A 23,414-nucleotide genomic window follows, 5' to 3' on the forward strand; every position below is an offset into this window, starting at 1 on the left:
GTGTTTAGGGGATCCGTGCTCCCCTGGCCCTGCCCTGAATCTCCATGTGCTCTTCAGTATTCCCCTATCCTCTTCATCACTGTCCCCCCCCCCCGCCCCGATCCGCCACTCCATATTGGTCTTCCCCTTCAAACGGCAGCCCCGGCAGCTGTATTTTCCAAAACCAAAACCTGTCTCTAAGGAAGAGTCACAGAGCTCTGTGGCACATGTGGTTCTGCCAGAAAAATGCCACGGCCAGACAGCACAAGTGACCCCAAACTGAATGCCACGAGAAGTTTCCAGGTTTGTTCTCTCCATGCAGAACGGACATGATTTCAACACAAAGGCGATGCAAGGAAGGCCAGGGCCAGAAGGAGAGCTCGTTCTGACTCGGTGACCTTCCTTTCTTTGTTTGTATGAATGCACGGAGCAGTTTTGGCGCTGCAAGGCTGGAGTGTGACTTATAATCATAGATTTGTAGAGTTGGAAAGGAATGTGGAGGTCATCCAGTCCAACCCTGCCTGCTTAATGCAGGATCACTTTGTATGGTATTTGTACTAATCTGTTTTCCTACATGCCCCCATCCCAGGTGAGGGATGTGCGATAAGCAGGGTGGTGGTTCTAGCACATCCTAAGACAGAGGTGCTATAGCCAGAGAAGTGTGTTGGCTCATTCCACACAAATGCAAGCAATAGGTTTTATCCAGACTAAGGGCACAATCCTATGCATGTTTTGACAGAAAAAAGTCCCACAACTCCAGCATGCCCGAGCCAGGGGCATTTTGGCTGACTTTTCATGGGTTTTTTTTGAGGTGGGGGGAGAACTTACCATCTGCCACTGGAGCTCCTCACAACCATCATCAGATGGCAGCCAACATTTTTTCTCCCACAAGCCCCTGGGACGTAGCATTGCTCTGACAATGGCTTCTGGGGGAAAGAGTGTTGGGGCCACTGGGACTGCCAGCCCTTGCCTCCCAGGTTTCATCAAAGAGACGGGGTGGGCAGAAGGCGGATCTCCAGATCTTTGGGACTTCAGTTCCCAGAAGCCCCTGCTGGCATGGCCAGTGATCAAGAATGCTGGGAATTGAAATCCTAAAGATATGGAAATCTACTTTCTGCCCACTTCTGTCTATATCATTGCTTAGTATTGTTCTGTGTGTGTGTGTGTGTGTGTGTGTAGGGGCGGATTTGGGGTTCGGGTAACACGCTGACCACTTGTTGAGAGATCAGCTCTGGTGGCAGTGGTGAATTCCAGCGGCTGCAAATTCCTCCCCTCTTATTCCCAAACTTTGCCAAGGGCTTTTGGCTGCCCCCCGCCACAACCCAGCACAAGGCCAACATTTGAGCCCAAAATTTTCACTGGAGAAATTTCAGTTCAGTTTTGTAAAGGGGAAACCCAGCCCTGACCAACAGTGTCCCCAGTTCTGGGGTCTCCAACGTGGAGGCATGGGCACCACTGTACCCCACAGACGACTCTCTTGGTGCCCACCAGTTTCCTTGCCTCTCCTGATTTGTATTTTATTTCTTAAGAACTTAAAAAAAAATCGGATTTAACTGGGAGACTGGCATGCTGGAAAGCAAAGCACCAGAGGCGGTCCAAAGGAGTGGTTTTGTGTTTTGGAGCTCAGACCCCCATTTCTGCCTTGTCCTTAGGTTCCTGGACAAGTTACGTTTCTTTTAGTCTCACCAGTTTGGCTTCTGGGAAATGAGTGTTCTGTGACCAGTCATGGCAGCCATTTTATGAACGTGCAAGCCCCTGTGGCAGCCATTTTGTGAGTGCTCCCATGACACTTGAAATTCCAAATATGCCCGCTGATGTAAAAAGGTTGGAGACTCCTGCATATCCCCCCCTTAGCCAAGCTCCCCTTATGCTCACTTCTGGTGTCCTGCATGCAGATGTCCTCACTCCCCTCCTTGGCATCGCTTCCATGGTCTGGTGCCTGGCATGCAGCGACCTTCACTTGCCCTCACTTCCCTCCCCATCCCCACCTTTGGGAGCCCCCCTCCCACTGACCTGGGTGATGCTGTCGCGCATGGTGGGAGAGCGGCCGCGCCGCGTCGTGGTGGTAGCCATGGTGGTGGTGGTCTCCATGATGGTGGTGGACATGTCCGCCAGCAGGGTGGTGGCCGTGGTCTCGGTGGTCATGACGGACGGCACCTCACCCACCAGCCGCAGGTTCCCCTCCACTTTCACATTGGGGTCGCTCTCAGCTGCCAGGGACAGCACTTTGAGTCCGTTGTAGTACAGCCCCGAGATCTGACCCTGGAAGGGGCGGCCTTGGTCCCGGCCTCCGATCTTGATGGCGGCCTGGCTGTTAAATATCGTCAGCTGGCGACCTGGCGGGGGAGAGGGACAGGGAGCCACAGAGCGAAAGGGGGCAAGCAGAAAGAGAAGGAGAGAACATGAATAGCAGAGCTCAGCATACAGAACACAGAGGTGTCAAGCCAAGCTGGCTGGGACCTTAGGGAGGCAAGACTGTGCCACCCAGCCCCAGCTTCCTCTCATCCTTTGGGTTTTCAATCCTCTGTCCTATGTTCTTCTTTTCTTTCAGTTGTTCTGCCCATCACCTTATACCTTCTGCTGCATACCACCTACACTAAATAGCATTTGCATCCTTGCCTTCCCCTTTCCTTTGTTCATTCTTGTCTGTGTCTCTCCAGCCTCCATTGCGATCTATCCCTTGCAAGCTGTCCCTTGATAGCTATCCTTTTCCAGCTGTCCCTTGATAGATAACCCTTGCAAGCTGTCCTTGATAGCTATAAGTGGTCTCTTGATAGCTACCCCTTGCAAGCTGTCCCTTGACAGCTATACTTTGCAGCTTTCCCTTGTTAGCTATCTCCATCCATCCATCCATCCATCCATCCCTTTCTCCTATGCATCCCTTCCTTCCTTCCTTCCTACCTACCTACCTACCTACCTTCACTGGGGCAGGCCCAGATCCATGGGGCAGGGCAGAGCAGTGACAGCTGGACTGATGTTGTTCACTTGCTCACTGAAGCCTGGTGGTCCACAGACTAACCCATGAAGTCTGAATCAATCGAACACAATCTAGACTCTTTACATTCTTATCTAATCTATCTCTTCCCTCTTTATTATAGCTGGATAAAAGAGAGGTGTGAGGGGGGGAAGTGTAAGTGAAGGATATGAAAACCAGGGCTTTCTTATCTCATTTGTCTTTCTTGCCCCTCTCTCTTTACCCATCTGTCTCTTTATCTATCCATCATGGAAACAGTTTCATTTTTCAGTCCCCCACTCTTACACTTACACAGCGATGCCCAACCATCCATATTAAACCTCACCACCCACCATGCCTGGCAGCCCCTCAGGTCCGGGCTTTGTGCCGCGCCCCCCCCCCCGGGTTGTTTCTGGAGGCCCTCCATCTCCTCCTCCTCCCCACGTGCTTTCCAACCAGTTGCCCCACTTCTGGCTTGTGCGTCATGCACCCTGTGCAGGACAAAGAGTGAGCGAGAATGGAGAGGGTCCACTAGCAACTCAACCATCAGAGGACCCTAACGAAGACTGGCTGTGGGGAGGAGGGGGGCGGGCTGGAGATGCACCATTGCAAGGGCCCTACTGTTGCTGTCTCAGAGGGACCCGCACAGCGGAACTGGGCAAGTTGCTTTCATTCTCATCCCCTAGAGGCAGGACCTCAAACCTTGGAAGGACAGCTGAAGCTGAGCTGTGTCCCCCCAAACGCTCGACACTACAGCCTTTATTTTGGGGGTGGAGGTGGTCGCAGTGGGGTTCCTATGTTCCACGGTAGGAGGGGCCACATGCCCCCCAAATTGTGGTTGTGGGCCTCACTGGTGTACAGGTGTGTCTGTTATGGCATCGAGGGACGGGGTTGGGGGGAATTTCTACCTGGGCGATGAACGGGGAAGGTCACGGGTGTATCTCAGGTGTGTGAGGTTTGGGGAAAGGCACCCCCCCAGCCCATCTCTCATTGCCCCCCTTCCCTCCGGTCTCTCCCCCTCCTGCCAGAAGGAAGGACCTTGGTGGAGGAGGCTGCAGTGCACAGCCAGTTTGGATGGGAGCCAAGTAAGGGCAGGATAGACACTGGGAGGAAGGGAGTCTTAAGGAAGGGGCCATAGATCAGTGGTAGAGCCCCTGCTTTGCATGCAGAAGGTCCCAGGTTCAATTCCCGGCATCTCCAGGTAGGGCTGGAGAAACTCTTGCCTGAAACCCTGGAGAGCCGCAGCTGCCAGTCAGTGTCGACAATACTGGGCTAGATGGACCCAGGGTCTGACTCAGCATAAGGCAGCTTCCAATGTTCCTATGAGAAGGTTTGGGGGATCCTCCCTTCACGGCATGAAAGATATGGGAGGGCAGGGGGAAAGCGAAAGGGGGCACTGATGCATTTTGGAGAAGGGAGCCTGTGTTGCTGGACAGCTGCAGAAGAGGGAGAGAGGCAAGGGGATCGATGCGATGGGAGAAAATGTCTTTGGAGCATTTGGGGCCAGGGGCATGGTGTTGAAAGGGGGCAGATAGTGTGCGGTGAATCCGGGGAAAGGAGCAGTTGACTCAGAAGGTCTTTCTGCTCAGCCCCCCAACAAGGGATAACTGCCTGGGTGATGTGGATGGGCTGTTGCAGGTGGTATTGAGAAAGCCCAGCTGGATAAAGATGGAGAACATGCAAGGGATCGCCTCCCTCCCCCTGAGCCCCAAAGAGCTGCTCCTGCCAGCTGCAAAGGTTCCAAGCCCACTCTGGGAGAGCATCTCCCCCCCTCATCCCCACTCCCTCGCTCACTCTTTGTTCAAACGTTTGGTGGTGGTGGTGGAGGGTTTTTTTGTGTTTTTTTTGGTATGTGTGTGCAGAAAAAGAAATTGACAAATGTTAAAGGGACCGTCTGTTGCAACCTAAAAAAGCGTCTCCAGATGGAGCTGACTGAACTTTCCTAATCTGTTATGGGGGAAAAAAAATAATTAAAGAAAAAACCCAAAACAAAACCCTGACTTTAAAATAAACAGCTCTTTCCCCACCCTTGAGAAGTTTGCAAGTGGATATTTTTTTAACCCCCTGAGTCTCTTTTTGCTCCCTTCAGTTTAGAAAACAAGATTATTTTTATGTTTAATATTGTTGTTTGTGCAAGGTTAAAGGATCGGCCCCCAACTAAACAGATTTTGATCAGTATTCCCCCCACCTCACCTCCAGTTTAGTGCCTTAATTAGTTTGGTTCACAGCAACTACCTTTTTTTCCTCCTCTGATTTAATGTCATTTTGTGTTTATTCCCCACCTGGCTTTTCCCTCCTCACTGTAGCCACATGTGTGTGAAAATGCACTGCATGCATGCACAGACACGTGAACGCTGCTATTCCTCCTGCACTGGGCCTGCCCAAACTCCATGGGACAGGTGAGCTCAGAGGCAGAAGTGGAGATGCGACAAAGGTGTAAATGCTTGTGAGCAAAGCCACAGTGAACGTGTTTTGCTAAAAATCCTGCAGTCCAACGTCAAACAAAAGGTGTGTGTGTGCAAGAGAGAGAGAGAACAAGAAAGAGAGAGAGAGAGAGAGAGAGAGAACGAGAGACCAGGACTAGTGCCAAATGAAACATCTGTTGAAGCCAAAACGGCTTAGCAACCTCCTGGGAGGCATAATTCAGAAGCAAATTCGCCTGAGTAGCTGATATCCCCTGCGTGTCTCCCTTCCTCCTGCCCCCTTTATCGCCCAAGCATGCCAGAGCACACAGAAACGAATTTCCAGGCCTGGGAAATTGCTGCTTGCTGCTATGCCAGCCAGCCCTGCAAGGTTGACCACTAAACCACAAGGAGATGGAATCTGGAGGCTATGAGGTGTGTGTGTGCTACAACATCTGGGACTGTTTAGTTTTAGGAAAAAGGCAAGTTCAGGGAGGCATGGTAGAGGTGTACAAAATTATGCATGGTGTGGAGAGAAGTGGAAAGGGAGAGATTTTTCTCCCTCTCTCATAATACTAGAACCCAAAGGGGTCATCTTATGCAGCTGATTGGAAAATTCACAAAAGGGAGGACTTCTTCACACAGTACATAGTTAAACTATGGAACCCACTTCCACAGGATGTAGCGTTGGCCACCAGTTTGGATGGCTTTAAAAGGGGGTGGGACAAATTCTTGGAGGAGAAGGCTATCGATGGCTACTAGCCCTGATGGCTATGTGCTACCACCAGTATCAGAGGCAGGATACCTATGTACACCAGTTGCTGGGGAACATGGGTGGGAGGGTGCTTTTGCACTTGTGTCCTGCTTGTGGGTTTCCCAGTCAGCTGGTTGGCCACTGTGTGAAAAGAATGCTGGACTGGATTGGCCTGATTCAACACGGCTCTTTGGATGTTCTTATACTTCATATCCTTCAGGGATTGCTCTTGTGTGATTCAAGGGAGGTGCTGAAAGGTAGGGAAAAAGTGTGTGTGTCTATACGAGAGAAAGGTAGGGAAAGAGACTTTATTTATTTATTTATTTATTAAATTTATTAATCGCCCATCTGACTGGTCACCCAGCCACTCTGGGCGATGTACAACCCACCATAAAACAATTTAAAACAATAAAATTTTACCATAATTTTTTTTTTTAAATACCCTAACCCACCCCAAATGCCTGCCTGAACAACAACGTTTTTAATGCACGACAGAAGCTCATTAAAGAGGGGGCATGGCGGAGATCCCTAGGGAGGGAGTTCCACAGAGTGGGGGCCACCACAGAGAAGGCCCTCTCCCTCGTCCCCACCAGTCTAGCTGTCCTGGCTGATGGGACAGAGAGAAGGCCATCCGAGGCTGATCTTGTTAAGCGGCCTGTCTGGTGTTGCTGGAGGCGCTCCTTAAGATAGGCTGGGCCGGAACCATATAGGGTTTTAAAGGTCAAAACCAACACCTTGAATTTGGCCCGGAAAACAACTGGTAACCAGTGCAACTCCTTCAGCACTGGAGTGATGTGATCTCGCCGGCGGCTGCCTTTAATCAGGCGAGCCGCCGCGTTCTGTACCAGCTGCAGCTTCCAAACCGTCTTCAAGGGTAACCCCACGTAGAGCGCATTACAGTAGTCTAAACGAGAGGAGACCAGGGCATGTACTACCGATGGGAGCAGATGGTCGGGAAGGAAGGGGCGCAGCCGCCGTATCAGATGGAGTTGATACAGCGCTGTCCGGCTCACAGCTGACACCTGAGCCTCCATGGACAGCTGGGAGTCCAAAATGACCCCCAGGCTGCAAACCTGGTCTTATAAGGGTAGCCGTGCCCCATTCAACACCAGGTCAACATCCCCCAGCCTCCTCTTGTCTCCCACCAAAAGTACCTCGGTCTTGTCAGGGTTCAGCTTCAGCTTATTCCTCCCCATCCAGCCACTCACCGTCTCCAGACATTTGGACAGGGATTCTACGGCCAACCTTGGTGAAGATTTGAATGAGAGGTAGAGCTGCGTGTCATCCGCATATTGATGACACTGCATCCCAAACCTCCTGATGATAGCCCCCAGTAGCTTCACATAGATGTAAAATAGCATTGGGGAGAGGATGGAACCCTGTGGCACCCCACAAGTAAGTGGCCACGGGTCCGAAACCTCCTCTCCCAGTGCTACCCTCTGGTACCTGCCGGAGAGGAAGGACCGGAACCACCGCAATACAGTGTCTCCAATGCCCAACCCCTCCAGGCTGTCCAGGAGGATACCGTGGTCAATGGTATCAAAAGCCGCTGAGAGGTCGAGAACAAGGAAGGAGCATTCACCCCTATCCAGAGCCCTTGACTGCCTGGGGGCTGCTGGGAGTTGTAGTCCAACACATCTTAAGGATGGACCAGAGCTTAACCTGAGGAAGGCTCAACCAGAAACTTGGCCGAGGTCTGGATTGGTTTCAAAGACTTTGCTTGGAATGTGTGAAATAAAGGTGCCTCTGAACATGTATAGAGTGCCCCATGGCACTCCAGCAGGAGCCCACTGGAGCACTAAGGGCTTCTAGGTGAGCTAGATTCCTGGTCTTGCCCTCCCCAGCAAGTGCTTTGGAGCAGGGAGGGTGCAGCTTCAAGCAGAAGTTAAGCCCCTAAGGCTGAAACGCAGGGAGCCCCCAGCCAGGAGGAGGAGGCCACGGCCATGAGTGGGTTCTGGGCACTGGCAGGGTTGCTGCTGCTATGCAGGCATGAGACAAGATCTGCAAACTGGCTTGAAAAACAGCCATTGCCCATCTGCAGACACAGGAGGCTGCAAACGGAAATAAATAATAACAGGAATTCAAAGGAGACTTTGGGCTGTTACCTTAAGGAGCCTTCTCCAACCTGCTCTCCTGGCTGGCAGACTATGGGATTTGTAGTCCAACACATCTGGAAACACCAGGCTGGCAAACTGCCTTAAGCCACAGGGAGGTGGCAATTTTTTCATTATTTATCGTAGAGAGGCAAATTTGCAAACTGGCAGGGTATTTTTTTCTCTTTTTTTGGTGGGGGGAGGCTGGAAATTGAAAACATTTTTTTCTTAGTGTTTTATTTAGCATTGAGGCAGATTTTTTTTTTTTAAGTAACACGTTGGGATGGTTATCCAAGCACTCCGGGTTCAAAACAGGCTCAGGATTGGCTTTCTCTGCTCTCTTCACCCAGTGACTGCAGGATTAAAGGAAATTTGTGAGTCTGATGCAGCTCCTGATGTTCTCAGGCTGCCCAGCTCTACCCCCCCGCCCCCCAAAAAAACCCAGGTAAAGAAGGAACTGCAGGAATCAAAATGTTGCAGCAGCTAAAGAGCGCCCTTTGCATGTTAACAACTCGACGTCAGCCAACCTTAGCGAGGAACCCTGGTGATGTTAGGTATTTTGTTTAGAAATCAGACAGGAAAACACACACCGCACATCGGTTGTAATTCCACATTCACTTGGGTGTGCAAAGGCAAGAAAGAAGACCCAGCTCCATAACCAGGATCAGTCCTGCTGCTTCCCACCCTCCCCTTTGGCTCATGTAGGCCTTAATATGAACTAGTGCAAAACGGGACCAGCTTCAATCCCTGGCAGCATCTCCAGTTTAAAAGGGATCATGTTGCAGGTGTGGGAAAGACCCTTCTCTGCCCAACAACCCTGAAGATCCAGTACCAAAGTAGATCATACTGGGCTAGATGGGCGTATAGTCTCACATGGTTTAAGGCCGCTTCTTGTGTGCCTGGGAAGAAGCTTTGCTCAGTGGGAGAGAACCTACTTTGAATGCAGAAGGCCACTGCATTGATCCCCAGCATCTCCAGTTAAAAAAGCCGGTATTGGGGGAGACCTCTGAGGGAGGCCTTGGAGAGCCACATGGAGAAAGTCCCCAGTTCAGTCCCTGGCATCTTCAGGTAGCAGATGATGGGAAAGAGTCAAGGCCCTTCTCTGTCTGAGACTCTAGGAAGCCACTGCCAGTCACAGTAGACAATACTGGGCATGGTAGACACATACTCTAACCCAGTTCTCTATCTTCCTAGAGAAGGAACCATTGTTCACTGATAAAACATGCGCTTTGCATGCAGAAAGTCCCAGTTTCAATCCCTGCCATCTCCATTTAAATGGGGGCAGGTGATGGGAAAGACCCTTCTCTGCCTCAGACCCTGGAGAGCCACTGCCAATCACAGTAGATAATACTGGGCATGCTGGACACATGCTGTAACTGGGTGTAAGGTAGCTTCCTAGAGAAGGGACTATAGCTTACTGAAAGAATGTGTACTTTGCATGCAGAAGGTCCCAGGTTCAATCCCTAGCATCTCTATTTAAAAGGGAACAGATGATGGGAAAGACCCTTCTCTGGTTGGATTCACACAACACGCTAACCCACCCAGTGTGAATTGTTGTTGAACCGTGGGTTATCACGTTTTCCGAACACAGTGTGTTTTGTGCAGTGTGGGTTATCATGTTGTCTGAATGCAGCACTTTTCCCACAGGGTGGGTTACCATGTTGTCTGAACACAGAGCTTTTCCCGCAGGGTAGGTTACCACGTTGTCGGAATGCAGCACGTTTTCTGCAGGGTTGCTCGTTAACCACGCAGTGTGGCTTGTTAACCACCCTGAACAACCCAACAAAAAACCATGGGTTCTCGGGGTGGCTTGTTTGAGAAAAATAAACCACACTGCATGGTTAATACACCACCCTGCGGAAAACGCACTGCATTCAGATGACACATTAACCCACCCTGTGGAAAATGCACTGTGTTCAGGTAACACGATAACCCATGGTGGGTTAGCATGTTTATTTTATTTATTTATTGCATTTATACCCTGCCTTTTTTCCTCTCGCAAGGAACCCAAGGCGGCTTACATTCTCCTCCTGCTCTCCATTTTATCCTCACAACAACAGCCCCATGAGGTGGGCTGGGCTGAGAGTGTGTGACTGGCCCAAAGTCACCCAGTGAACTTCCGTGGCCGAGTGGGGACTCGAACCCGGATCTCCCGGCTCCCTGTCCAGCACCCTCACCACTACACCACGCTGCATGGTGGGTTAGCATGTTGTGTGAACCCAGCCTCTGTCCGAGACCTGCTGCCAGTCAGACTAGACAGTACTGGGCTCGATGGACAAATGGTTTGACCCAGGCTCGGAGTCAGGGGTGGGCAATATCAGGAAACTCAGTGGGACCCCAGAGTCCTCTAACTCTTCTGCTACTCTTCTTGCTATTGTGGGACTCCAGCAAGCCCTGGGAGCAAGCAAAAGCAAGAGCAGCTGCCACTGCCTGCTCACTCACCAGCCCCTTCTCTCTGGACAGTGGTGGGGATCAGGACCAGAGCAAGCGGGCAATTGCAGGGAAGAGGAGAGGGCACCCCAGAGGGCATCGTGCCCAAGGGGACCTCCCCAAACCTGGAGCTGGCACAGCTCTCAATGGTGTCATATTTAAACCTAAGCAGCACCCACTTCTGATTCATCACGCAGTTAAAAGTTTACTCATCCAAATATAGATCCCTAAAAATCATATGCTCAGCTAGTCCCCCCAGAAATGGCAGACTACAACCCCCATCATCCTGGCTGGGGGTGATGGGAGTTGTACTTTGACACACCTGGAGGCCATTAGGAGGGGGAAGGCGGGAGCTAAGTCATCCTCTGTTCCTGTGCGAAGATGGAGGATGCAGTTTGAGTGCAGGGGGAGTAGCTCAGTGGCAAAGGACCTGCTCCGCATGAAGAAGGCCCCGGGTTTGATTCCTGGCATCTCCAGGTAGGGCTGGAGGAACTTCTGCCTGAAACCCTGGACAGCCACTGCTGCCAGTCTGTGTCGACAATACTGGGCTAGATGGACCAAGTGTCTGACTCCGTAGAAGGCAGCTTCCAATATTCTGGGACTTCCAGTGTTTTACAGTGCCAGGAATTAAACCCTGTATGTTTCTTAAAAAAAAAAAAACTCAGCTCAATTTCAAAACAAACATCAGATGCCACTTCCCTGCACCCCCTTTTATCCCTCCTGTTGATCGGAAATCATTAACTACTGATAAGGAAGCTGCAAAATGGATCTTGGGATCTAGTGGGATTTGACTCCTGGATCCAGAATGCTTGCTTTTGAGCTAGAATTCGGGATGTAGAGAACTATTTCCACTGTGCCAGTTTGGGGATGGGAGAAACAAACCCCTTCCTTAGTCTCTTTAATCTACTCTAATCTTAATCTTAGTCTAATTTTAATCTAATCGAAGTCTTCTTAATCTAGAAACAATCCCCTTCCTTAGTCTCCTTAATTCCATTAGAATTTGGGCCATAGACTATTATTTTGAGACTATGATTAGTAATATTCCTGGTTGGTTGATTTTAGCTTTATCATTATATGTTAGCTGAAAAGCATTTTATGGCTAGGGGAAAATTTATAGCCTGTTTCTTTGCTATAAATATGAGGATATGTTACTGAAATAAGTTGGATTACCTAGGCTGTACTGAATTGTAATATTGGCAATGGTATAATCTTTTAATTGAGTGATACTTGAACTATATGTGTAGTATGTAACTTTTTCCTTTTTCTTTTCTCTTAATACTTCTTCTTGTTCCCATTGTTTTCCTGTTCTTTCACCTTTTGCCTTCTCTTTCCTTTTTGTATTTCCTTTTTTGCTTTTCTGGTTGTTGCTGTGTCCTCAATAATACTGTAATGTTGGAAACTGTAGTTGGTGATTATGTTGTTGGTATTCTTTATTTCATTTATAAAGATAAAAAGTACAATAAAAATTAAGTCAAAAAAAGAAAAAAAGAATTTGGGCTGTAGGGAAATATTGCCCCTGTGCCAGTTTCGGGATGGGAGAAACAAACCCCTTCCTTAGTCTCCTTAATCTGGCATTCCCCACCTGGTGCTGTCTAGATGTGTTGTCTAGTAACTCCCATAATTCCCAGCCACCAATGGCCATGCTGGCTGAGGATGATGGAAGCTTTGGCTGATACACCTAGAGCACGAGGGTGGGGAAAGCTGCTAGTGGGACATCCAAACGCAGCTTGAGAGGGCAGAACCCAGCCACAGCCCAGCACCAATTCTGCAAAACCAGTTCAGATGTCACTCTCTCTTTCTTTCCCCCTGCCAAACCCCAGAATGCAGCAGATCCTGTGGGAGACCTTCGTCCTCCTTCTCCCAATTCAAAATGGCATTTTCCAACATGATTTCAGAAGGGGGCAGAGGGAAACCCAGCACTTAACCGGGCTGACATTGGGAGTGTAACTGAGCTCCAAAGGTTTTTCACAGCTGCCATCGAGAACTGTCTGAAGACCGTGAAAGCAAAAGGGCGGCTGAAAAGGGAGATAAGGGTTCAACATGAGGCAGTGAGGTGGGGTGGTCTCAAGGCTGGAAAGCAGCCTTCAGCTCTATGCAGAGCTCTTCTTTGAGCAGTAAGAAGGAATCCTGTGCTCTCGTTCAGAGAGCTGAGTGCAGCTTTGGAACTTGCTACCCATAGAGGAAGGCCCAGCCTGGTCCCCATTTTTAAAGGCTGCAGCACCTCGTTTTGCATGTGGGAGGGGGCTTAAAGACGCAAGCATTCTGGCACATGCGTGTAAAAGAGAAAGAGACAGAGAAAGAGACAGAAAGAGACAGAGAAAGAGACAGAGAGACAATGTGTGGCTTTAATAACTTTCAACTGTTACTCACATGGATTTATCCAGTGTTGCAATCCCCAGTGCTCTCTGTCAAGGCAATCCCTGAAGCCCCGAAGTCCTCAAAGGGTTAAAATAGGAAGGTTTCTCTCCCACCTTTACAGCTCCCCCCCCCCCACTCACCATCTGAGTTTCTACTTCTTTTTCTTCCTTCTTTTTTGTTTTGTTTTTGAACGCATTAAAAGTCCCTTTAACCGTTTTTTGTTGTTTTGTTTTCATTTTGTGGCCGTAGTCTGTTTAAACCATAGAGTTATAGACATTAAAAAGATACATTTAGATGCTTATCCCGCTTTAGAAAAGCAACGCCCACGAGGACGGTTATTAAGACATTCTGGTTTTATCGGTTAAAAAAACTGTTTAGCACTTGGTTTGAGAGTTAAAAGCATGTTACTGTTATTAGCTGGTTAAAGTTAAGATTTAAAACGATCTTTTCTCTTTCTTTGATTTGGTTCTTTTGTTACGCTCGTTCCTTTCCCCACTGAGTTTAAAAGCGTTAAAGGTGCAGCTCTCAGCCCAGAAACGGGTCGCACACGCACACGCACGCATATGTACACACAAACATTTCCCAGGACCTTAACACGCAGAGACGGTTGCAAAGCTGGTAAGAAGCCGAAATCGGTGCCTTTAATTATCCTAGCTGGGGAATCGTCAAATACGACAGCCCATAAATGCAGGAGGACTTGGGAGCCGCAGCTGAGCTTGATCCCCACGTCTTCCCACTCCTGCTTGACTTGATCACTCTCTTCTTACTGGGACAATGGGCCTTTAGGCAGGAGTTGCAGGGGAAGAGGGATGGAGGTTGGACAAGTTTTAGGTGGGGGGAGAAGGAGGAGGCTTGCCGGGGTTAGTGACGGATATGCCAGAAGTCCTGGAGACAGAACCGCTGGGGCTCCTGGCTAGAGCCAACAGCTTGCTTGGGAAGATGGGAGAGTGGAGTACTAAAGGAAGGTGCCTGCTGCTCATTTGCATACACTGATTTGCTTAAATTGTATGCGCATTTAAATGACCCACTAGCTAACACTGGAAGAGATGACTACTCATCGTCCTACCGCTCTATCATGGCAGAAAAGGCCCAGGGATGGCAAAGCCACACGCTGTGGGCAGTGGTGCCTTTTGAAGTACAGACACTCATCATGACAGTCTCCATAATAGCCACACCCCCCAAGGAGAGTCCAAAAATGCAGGCAGCTGGGTTGGTCCATACCAATGAACCAGCTTTCGCAACTTTATCTCCAGCAGGAGCAGCAGGTCTTGTGTAAAGCGCCTACTCAAGACCAAGCCTCCCCCAAATACTGTGCATGACCACAGGGAACAATTTATGCAGTTCATTTCCACCCAGCTATTGTGGGGATTGTAGCGCAGAGGGAGCAGGAAGGTGGTAGATGATGGGGATGGCAGATGACGGCAGTGTCTCCGCTAATAAAAAAACCTGTCGGTGCTGCGTTCCTCCGAGCCCTGGCTTCACGACACCACTGTTTGTGGGAACCAGAAGCACAACACCCATTGCCACTGCTGCCAAGAGTATGTGGAAGGGCCCCCATTGTCTTTACTTTCCCACATATGTGTGCGAGCATGGGAATTGTGGTGTTGGTGGGGAGAGTCGGCAGACATTCTAGATTTCGGCTGGGAGAGGGGTGCCAGCCATTACGTATGCATTTGGTATCGATGTGGGACCCTGCATTGCTTCTCGAGCAGAAGTGAAGCCTGTGAAGATGAGGAGGGGGAGAGGAAGATGGAGGGAGAAGGGAGGACACCCAAGCTTAGGACTCAAGGCGGGGCTAGACACTGCACGAGACAGTCCCGCGGTGGCCGCTCTGTGTCTTTCTCTCCTCTCCTCTCTTCCCGCTCATGTCTGGTCTAGTATCACACAGTGTGCAATGTGATGACATCAAGCTGCGCATTTCCTCACCACCCCCAGCTGCCCCACAGAAGACAGCCAAAGCTATGAGGTGGGGAAACGAACAGCGCAATGATGTCACATATTGCATACGTTAAACTTAATGTTGTCAATAAGAGGAGGGGGAGAGAGAGATGGAGCAGCGATGGCTTTGTGTTTCATGTACTGTCTAGAGCAGGGTGCGACCACACTTGGAATACTGTGTTCAGTCCTGGTCACTGCAGAAAAAGATATTGTAGAGCTGGAAAAGGGGGAGAAAAGGGCAACTAAAACGATCAAGGGGCTGGAGCATCTCCCCCATGAGGGAAGGTTCCAACAGCTGGGATTGTTCAGCGTGGAAAACAGAAGGGTCAGGGAAGACGTGCGAGAGGTCTACAAGATTATGCATGGCGTGGAGAATGTGGATAAGGAGAACTTTTTTCCCCTCACTCAAAATACTAGACCCCACAGGGTCATCCCATGATGCTGACTGGTGGGAGATTCAGGACAGATAAAAGGAAGGGCTTCTTCACACAGCGCAGAGTGAAAGTATGGAATTTGCCACCACAAGATGTAGTGATGGCCACCAGTTTGGATGGCTTTAAAAGGGGGTTAAGCAAATTCCTGGAGGAGAAGGCTATCAATGGTTACTGGTCCTGATGGCTGTGTGCTACCTCCACAGGTGGTGGGCCTGTGTACACCACTTGCTGGGGAACATGGGTGGGAGGGTGCTATTGTGCTCATGTCCTGCTTGTGGGTTTCCTGTGGGCAGCTGGTTGGCCACTGTGTGAACAGAATGCTGGACTGGATAGACCCTTGGGCTGATCCAGCAGGGCTCTTCTGATGGTCTTAGGGACAGGCAGCACGTGTGGTCTGTGTGAATTTAGGGCTGGCAAAAATAATTTTTTAAAAAGGAAAAAATGGCATCTGCAGTGCTATGAAGCGCTGCAAGGGTCAAATGCAGCTTGTCTGCAAGCAAAATTTCATGGTTTTAGCACTCTGTGGCGCGGCAAGAATCACAGAATCCTAGGGTCGGAAGGGGCCTCCCAGACCATCGAGACCAACCCCCTGCTCAATGCAGGAAGCCTGATTCCCAGGCGGGCTCCCATCCAAGCACTAACCAGGGATGACCCTGCTTAGCTTCCGAGATCAGGCACATCCAGCCCTTTGCTCATAAGGGTCGCATTTATCGTGCATACAAGCTACATTTGACCCTTTGCTGCTGTTTTATGGATTTTAAAAAAAATGGTGTGAGGGGGAGTGCAGCCCAAGGGGGGGGTCCAATGGGTGAAAATGGTTGTTGGACCTCCCACAGTTGCCCACCCCTGGTCTAGAGCACCACCCCCAAGAAGGGCTCCTTCTGAGCCACTTGCTTTGGTTGCGAGGGCTCTGTCCTCAAACATATGATGGAATCCTAAAACAGGGACCGGCTCTGAGTATGTGCAGAGTGCCATCCCATGACACCCGTCCTGGTGCATTTGGGATGCAAGGGAAAGGATTCCCAAGCACTCTTTCAGCAACGAGGCCCAGGGGACGCTCCATGCCAAAATGCCCGACCGTGACCACACAAAGACCAGGCAACGATGCTCACGTGGTTTCCTCTCAGGCCACAGCTCGACGTCTTCCGAACCATCTATTCCCCTTACTCTCCGCAGCTCTCTGACCCGCCTCCCCTTCTCGCTCGCCTCTCCATCAACTTGCACAGCCCGCAGGATGCCACCTGCGTTGCACAGCAGCGCAATGGCGCACTTCCCTTTCTGCAGGGTCTAGTGAGCTGTGAGAGAGCCACACGCATCTGAAAGTAGCCCACCGCCCAACAAGGTCCCTTTTTGGATGGGGCAACTCACAGCAGAAAGCAGGCGTCTCAAGAGTGAGGCGGGAGAAAGTGGGAAGGGCATCTCCCTATCGAATTAGCCCCAATCAACCTTTCGCTACTTCTCAGAAGCGCCAACCCCATCTTCTGTCACCAGCCTTGAACCACCACCAGGCCTGAAATGTTCTGCTGGGGAGGGGAAAGGAGGACCGGCGGGAAGGGGACAAGGGGACGAGAGTGGGAGAGGACTGCACCTTTAAACCTTTTTAAAAAATTTTACTTGCTTGTTAATTAACCGGAATTAATTATTGTTAATTACCTTTGTCGAGTAGCCACTCATCTACTACTCGACCGAGCCGATACGGAATTCTCTGTCTAGCAATCGCCAGTCGCTCATTATCACTGTTCCCTTCAAAGAGTTTAGAGAGAGATTTGCAGATGGTTAAAAGAAAAAGAAAAAAAATAGAGAGAGAGACATATACGCCATCTGGAAGGTCAAAGGTCAGAGGTTAGCACGTTTAGAGGTCAAACTAAGCTCAGGCAAATAGCAGTTTAAGCGCCGGATCGAAATTAGCTATTAGCTTTCCATTAGTTTTTTGGGGGGTTTTGGGGGGAGGGGAAGGGGGGTCAGTTTGGGGTTTGGTTTGGGGTTTAGCGGTTTTAGCCAGCAATGGACAAAGCACTAGTTATACGGTTTAGTCAGGTTTAAGTGTTAGGATGAGTAGATGGAGGTTAGAAGGATTTATGCTGCATTGGGGAGGTGGCAAATCCCTCTCCAATGCATTTTTTATTAAATTCACTTTATTAGCAGACTTTAAGCCCTAGTCACAAAATGGCGGAAAAAGCAACATCACACTGTCAAACTCTCTGCAAACACTTCCTTTCCAAAACTCTCGGTTGTTCTTGGTTTTTGATGCCCAACTTGTTCCAGCAACCCGAGCCCATTCCCTTCAAACAGTCCCCCCGCCCCCCGCCCGCCAGAACAGCAGCCCACAAATTCGTCCTGCATTTGTATCTGAAACAGGCAAAGAAGTGATCTGCCATGCAAACAACACAGAGAAACAGGGGGAAATGGCCAAACGCCAGCCATCATTTTTTTTGCGGGGGGGGGGGAGAACATTGACTGATAACCAGTAATGCCAAATTTGATTCTGCTGCTGTTGAGACTCCAGAATTCTGCGGAGGTGCTGGGCTGGTCCTTGCAACCATCTCTCGGCTCCTTGTTTTTCATTGGGATTTTTTTTTAAACACAGGGTTGGAATCACACACAATGTGCCAGCATTTTCTGCATCTGTAATTCAAACAAGACAACCCTCCACTGGGCAAAAGGCAATCCCCTTTTCAAATGGCCCTCCTTTTAGCGGTCTTTCCTGCACGAAGGATGCCCGTCCGTCACCCGCTCCAGGCGCAAAAGGCGCCTGTGCTCTGCATCGCTCTGCGCCCATGTCACACGTCTAAGCCCATCGAATCTGCTTACCTGTCACGGCTGCTGAGCCAAGCGAGGACTTCTGGGAACTAGGAAGGGCTTCTGACGGAATATTCAGCACCACCACGGCACTAGGATGGTGGGCTTGGGGGGGATTGGCAGCTGGATCCCTGCTGAGGCAGATGCCTAAAGAGAATGTACCCCAGCCTCGGAGGAAGCCTCGGCAGTTAAAGTGGCTTCCAAACTGAGTTATGTACTGCAGTGTAGGCCTGCCTTCCAAATGCAGACCAGAGAAGCAGGGTAGGCATGGCTGGGCTCTTGTCAAGGGCCCACACCCCAGTAGGCTCCCTGACAAGAGCCCCCTGGAGTTGCTTCTCCTCTCCATCATTGCAACCGGCTTGCTCACCTGCCTCTCACTCCGGCCCAGACAACGGCGAGGAGGAGGAGCAGGAGATACCACAGCCAGCTTGCTCCCTGGCTCTCTGCCTCTCAAGCAAGTGGTGGCCATGACGAGAAAGCAGAGGAGCCGGCCCCCTCCATGAGTGGGCCCAGAGAGGGGCCCCTGCAAAAACTGGCCCTGCAAAGAAGCCTTCTTGTTGAGGGCCAGTCCTAGAGAAAAGGCCCTTTGACGCCAAGAGCATCACGTATCCTATGAATAAAGACAAAATGTCCAAGGCCAAGTGTCTGGGTTGGGGGGGCAGCCCCTCGCTCTCTGCCTAACCTACCTCAAAGGGTCGTGGCAAGAGTAAAGCCAGGAGGCCTCCATGTCTGCACTGCCTTGAGCTGCTTTGGATGTAGGGTAAGATCCCAAAGAAACGGCCAAAAGGATGAATTGCTTTCATAGAACGGGCTGTTCGCAGCCTGCTCTGAGGCCTGGCGACGTTTATTCTGTGCAACAGAAACGTTCCGGAACCTGAAACGCACACGGTGGCAAGGTTGGTGGCCACGGCAGGAGTCTCCAGTGGCCAAGAGGCATCCTTGAGACTCTTGAAGAGATCCTTGCTGCGTCCTTGCCCTTTGCCAAGGTTGAGGAAGTCCAGTCCTTGTGTCCTGTAGTCCCAACGAAAACCAGAGCAGTTCCAGGGACCTCGAAGCAGATCTGCAGTTGAGCCCGGGCATGGAAATTCTTCTGGAGCTCTTGGGAGCATCGGATGCAATCAAAAAGCAGGGAAAACCTGAGCATGCACAGAGTGCCTTTCTCTCCACACTGCGAAACTACAGCCATCCCCAGCTTTTCAGGGGTGATGAGTGTATTCATGGTGTGTGTGTGTGAGTGATAGTGACTCTTCTCTTTAAAGCAAGCACTGTCAAACCAGACGTCAGATTAACTTGGTGCACACGCAGGGAAGAACAGCAATTGCAAGAGGAAAGATGGCACCTCCCTGCGGTGGATGGGAAATTAATTAGCCGCAGCAAGCGTGGCCGAGGGCTGCGGGATCAGAACAGCCAAGCTGAGGCAGGCAAGAGTTGGTGTTCGAAGGAAGCGGAGGACCCAGACAAAGGAGGGCCTAGCATGTGTTTCCACTGCATCCCCCGCGGCGAGTGTGGCAAGCTGGATTTGGTCCACCTCCGTCCCCAGGAGCGTTCTGGATGGGAAAAGGAGAGGGCAGCGGGGTTGGGTGTGGATCTCCTCTGCCTCCCAAGTGCCTTTGTAGTCTGTGGGCTGGTGCCTGCCTATTCCAGCTACAACCCAGGCTGAGCTGAGGGAGATGAGAGGGAGAGCAGGACAATTCCACCAGCTCTGCTAAAAGAATTTTTTTTTTCCTCTTCCCTCCCTATTCCTTTTTCCTTGTGTCTTCTTAGACTGTAAGCTTGTGGGCAAGGACCGTTTTGCTTAATTGATTATATGTAAGCTGTTTGGGCAGCTTTACTGGCTGAGGAACAGCATTAAAATGCCACAAATCAATCAATCAATCAATCCAGGATGCCCTTTTGGAGGTGTTGCAAGGATGGCAAGCCAGGAGAAGGATGCGTCCCAACTAGGGCTGGGCCCATTTTGTTTCCCTTCAGGGTTCCTGTCCAAGTTGGGGTGGCGTTTTGGCTGAAACCCCAAAGCAAAATGAAAGGGCAGGGGTAAAAAGCTCATTTTTTATTTAGTTTATGTATTATTACATTTATATCCTGCCTTTTTTTCCTCTTGCAAGGAACCTAAGGCAGCTTCCATGGTCCTCTCCATTTTTCTCTTCACAACAACCCTGTGAGGGAAGTTAGGCTGAGAGGGTCAGTGACTGGCCCAGAGTCACCCAGTGAGTGTCATGGCCGAGTGGAGACTAGCAACTGGGTCTCCTGAGTCCCAGTTTAACACTCTTTTACCACACCGTCTCTCCCATAACTTTAAAAAGGGGGACTGAAAAAAGAAGAAAGAAGACAAGAAGCCCTCTGTTACAAAACTGCAAGTTCCCTCCCGTCCCGCTGAAACCATTCTGGGTTGACTCAAACCCCATCCTTCAAACAACCCTAAAATGGCCACCTACAATTTGCCACCCATGAACATGGTGGTGAATTGGTGGTATCCGTTTTGGCCCACCCCAGTACGTACATGCGGAGAGAGGTGTTCTTCCCCAGCCCTACAGCTGTGGAATTCGCTCCAAAGCCCGACCAGGTTTGGGAACTGTGGCAGGACTCTTGGAAGGGGGGCATTCATGACCAAAGGCAGGGGATTTGATTTCCCCTCCCTTCTTCCCCCTGCTACGACTGATTCGTTTTGATTTTCCCCTCTGAGAAGACAGCCACCAAATCTCCCTCGAACCGTTTCAGAATGGGGGATTTTTGAACTACTACGAGTCAAAGGCTGGTGTCTTAAGGAGGGTGGGACACTTGCAAGGGGGGGCAGTAGGCCCAGGGGCTCTCATCCTCAGCCCCCCTCCTCTGTTGGGGCAATGGCCCCCTCCCCATCTTTGCTCCTTGTTCCAAACTGCGATGCAGCACCTAATTAGAGGCGGTCAGGGACTATTCGTGCTCTCATTAGCTTCTGTATTAATGAGGTGATTAACATCTTTTAATTAAAAATACGCCATTCTCAGAAAGTGACCCGAGTCTCTAATCAGGATTCGGCTTGGGAGGGACGGCCACTGCCCAACGCTCGCTTTCTCGGCTGGACTGTTTTTGGCTGTGAATTAGATGCACGTTCCTCCCGCACTCCAACACCCCCCACCCCCGTCGCCCCAGGGAGGGCGGGCAAAAAGATGGCATTTGTCTTGGGTACGTATGGGCTGTAGTGGAAGCAAGGCAAGGATGACAGTGTCGCAAACTGTGCCTCAAAGATCTTTCAGTACCATAAAATATGACATCATTTGTTATGCAATAATTACGCATGTTTTCAAGATGACAGATGAAAAGCCAGAGGCTAACTTGCTCAAGAGGGTGAGTAAGGCAGCAGGCTAGGTGGAATGGAACTCGTACAGAGGATCAGTGAGGGCAGCAGGCCAGGCAGAGTGGAACTCTTACTGAGGATCACTAAAGGCAGCAGGCAAAGTGGAACTCTTACAGAGGATCAGTGAGGGCAGCGGGCAAGGCAGAGTGGAACTCTTACAGCTCTTCATTGTCCTTATGTTTGCAGCCTAACACAGAAAAGTACATTCTGCGACTGAATACTGCTGGAGGGGGAGGGGGAACAACTTGGAAAAGCATGACAGTAGGGGTCAAGAACTAGGAGGGTGTCGAGGGTGCCCCCCCCCTCCACTAGTTTTGAGCAGGAGGAAACTATCCCAGCAACAGAGTCTTGGTATTTCAGAAGCAGATCTGTAGAAGTCCACAACTGGAGCTACTTGAGGAGGGGCATGTAGAAATGCCTAGTTGCAGTACTGGGATGGGGCGGGGAGCAGGCAGTTGGGGTAGAGGAACATCAGAACTGGATTGAATCCTCCTGTACAGTTGCTGTCTAAACAGAAAAGTCACATCTACACTACGCCTTTCAGCCAGACTGAAACCGATTTGAAATAAATTGAAGTGGCATGCCTGTACCCTGTGAACTGGAACTGCTCTGACCCTAGATGTGAGAGAACAACTGGGTGTGGCTACTCAAAAGTAAGAGAAATGCACTCTGTACTTGCTCAGAGGCCCGGCACAGAAAAGAGCTCGCATTAAGGCCTACAAAAGCTTTACCAAGAGATTCTTTCAGGGGCCCCTTTCACCTCTGCACGCATGGGGCTGAAAGAATTCAGCAATAACATCTTGACTAGGTCAACCTATAGACTGTGGCTCCGACACTCTGGTTTTTGACCGGAGTGGCCTCCCCTGGGGGCCCCCCCCCACCTTCAGGATTGGCAGGAATGTTTGATTTGGGAGCAATGGGTTTTGTGCGTGCGTGTGTGTGTTTTTAAGTGATGTGCCTCGGTGGTATTTCGTCAAGAGGGACAATTAGCTTCATTTGAAAAGAGTCTCAAAACACCACCTGGATTTTGATAACAGTAATATTTATGTTAATTGGTTAATTAGCCAATCAATCGTTTAAGGGCAAAGCAGTTAATCGACTGAGAACCTGAAAAGCTATCGCTGGCCTCTGATCATGTGCGCTGCGCATGACATGATGGCGGAGTGGCAGTGAGTCTCTTTTGTGCATGAGGAAGGGAGGGAGGGAATGGAAACGCAAATGGATGAAGACCCCCCCCCCCCCAGCGTGGCTTGATAGCAGCACGCAAAGGACATGGAGACGCTGCAGCCTCTTGCAGCAAAGTTGGGGGGGGATTTTTTTCATGAATGCAAATAGTGTGCGGATGAGGCAACCTCCCCACCCCCACAGGGACCCTTGGCGCATGGGCACATTCCACTCCGACTGCAGAGAATCATAGGTGCTAATTTGCTACGCTGGGTGCAAATGGAAGAATCAAGCCGTCGGGAAACCCATGTTTAGTGCTGGCACCCGCTTCTGCTAATTACTCCAGCCAGGATGGGTTTTCTGGTTTGTAAACCCCCCCCCCCCAACCCTTGCTTGGTGCCGCTCTGTTATGACGACACACGTCCTCCTGGATTACCCACAATGCCACCTGCTGGGCCTGCAGCCAGTATCACCGCTCCACTAGGCAGAGGGAAACGCCGTGTGGGAGTGGGATGTGGAAGGATGCACTCTGTACATGCTCAGCCATAAGCAGGCAGGTGGGATGGGGTGAGAGAAAGTGCAGGCGTCAGGGAGGAAGGGGGGATAAGAGGTGTTTCTGCATGAGCCCTTATACCAGGGATATTAAACCCCTTTCAGCCTGAGAGCCAAATTCCATTTCGGACATGCTCTCGGAGGCCGCGTTCCAGTGGTGGGTGGGGCTTAAGGCAAAAAGGGGTGGAGCCAAAAATACCCCTCCCAGCATATTGTAACTTCAA

General features: G+C 50.4%; 1 protein-coding gene across 1 annotated transcript in view; it reads right to left on the reverse strand.

The window, feature by feature from the left end:
* Positions 1–23,414, reverse strand: part of NRXN2 (neurexin 2) — a 426,193-nt gene that overhangs the window by 49,384 nt on the left and 353,395 nt on the right. Inside the window, exons 18-19 of the mRNA XM_084824057.1 lie at positions 16,995–17,084; positions 1,993–2,315 (exon numbers count right to left, since the gene is read on the reverse strand). Of these exons, the coding sequence (XP_084680183.1) occupies positions 1,993–2,315; positions 16,995–17,084 (413 nt within the window). The remainder of the gene's footprint in view (positions 1–1,992; positions 2,316–16,994; positions 17,085–23,414) is intronic.

This window comes from Heloderma suspectum, chromosome 17 (assembly GCF_057233095.1).
Source record: "Heloderma suspectum isolate Gila_16-S chromosome 17, 16-S_ref, whole genome shotgun sequence".
Lineage (NCBI taxonomy): Eukaryota > Metazoa > Chordata > Lepidosauria > Squamata > Helodermatidae > Heloderma > Heloderma suspectum.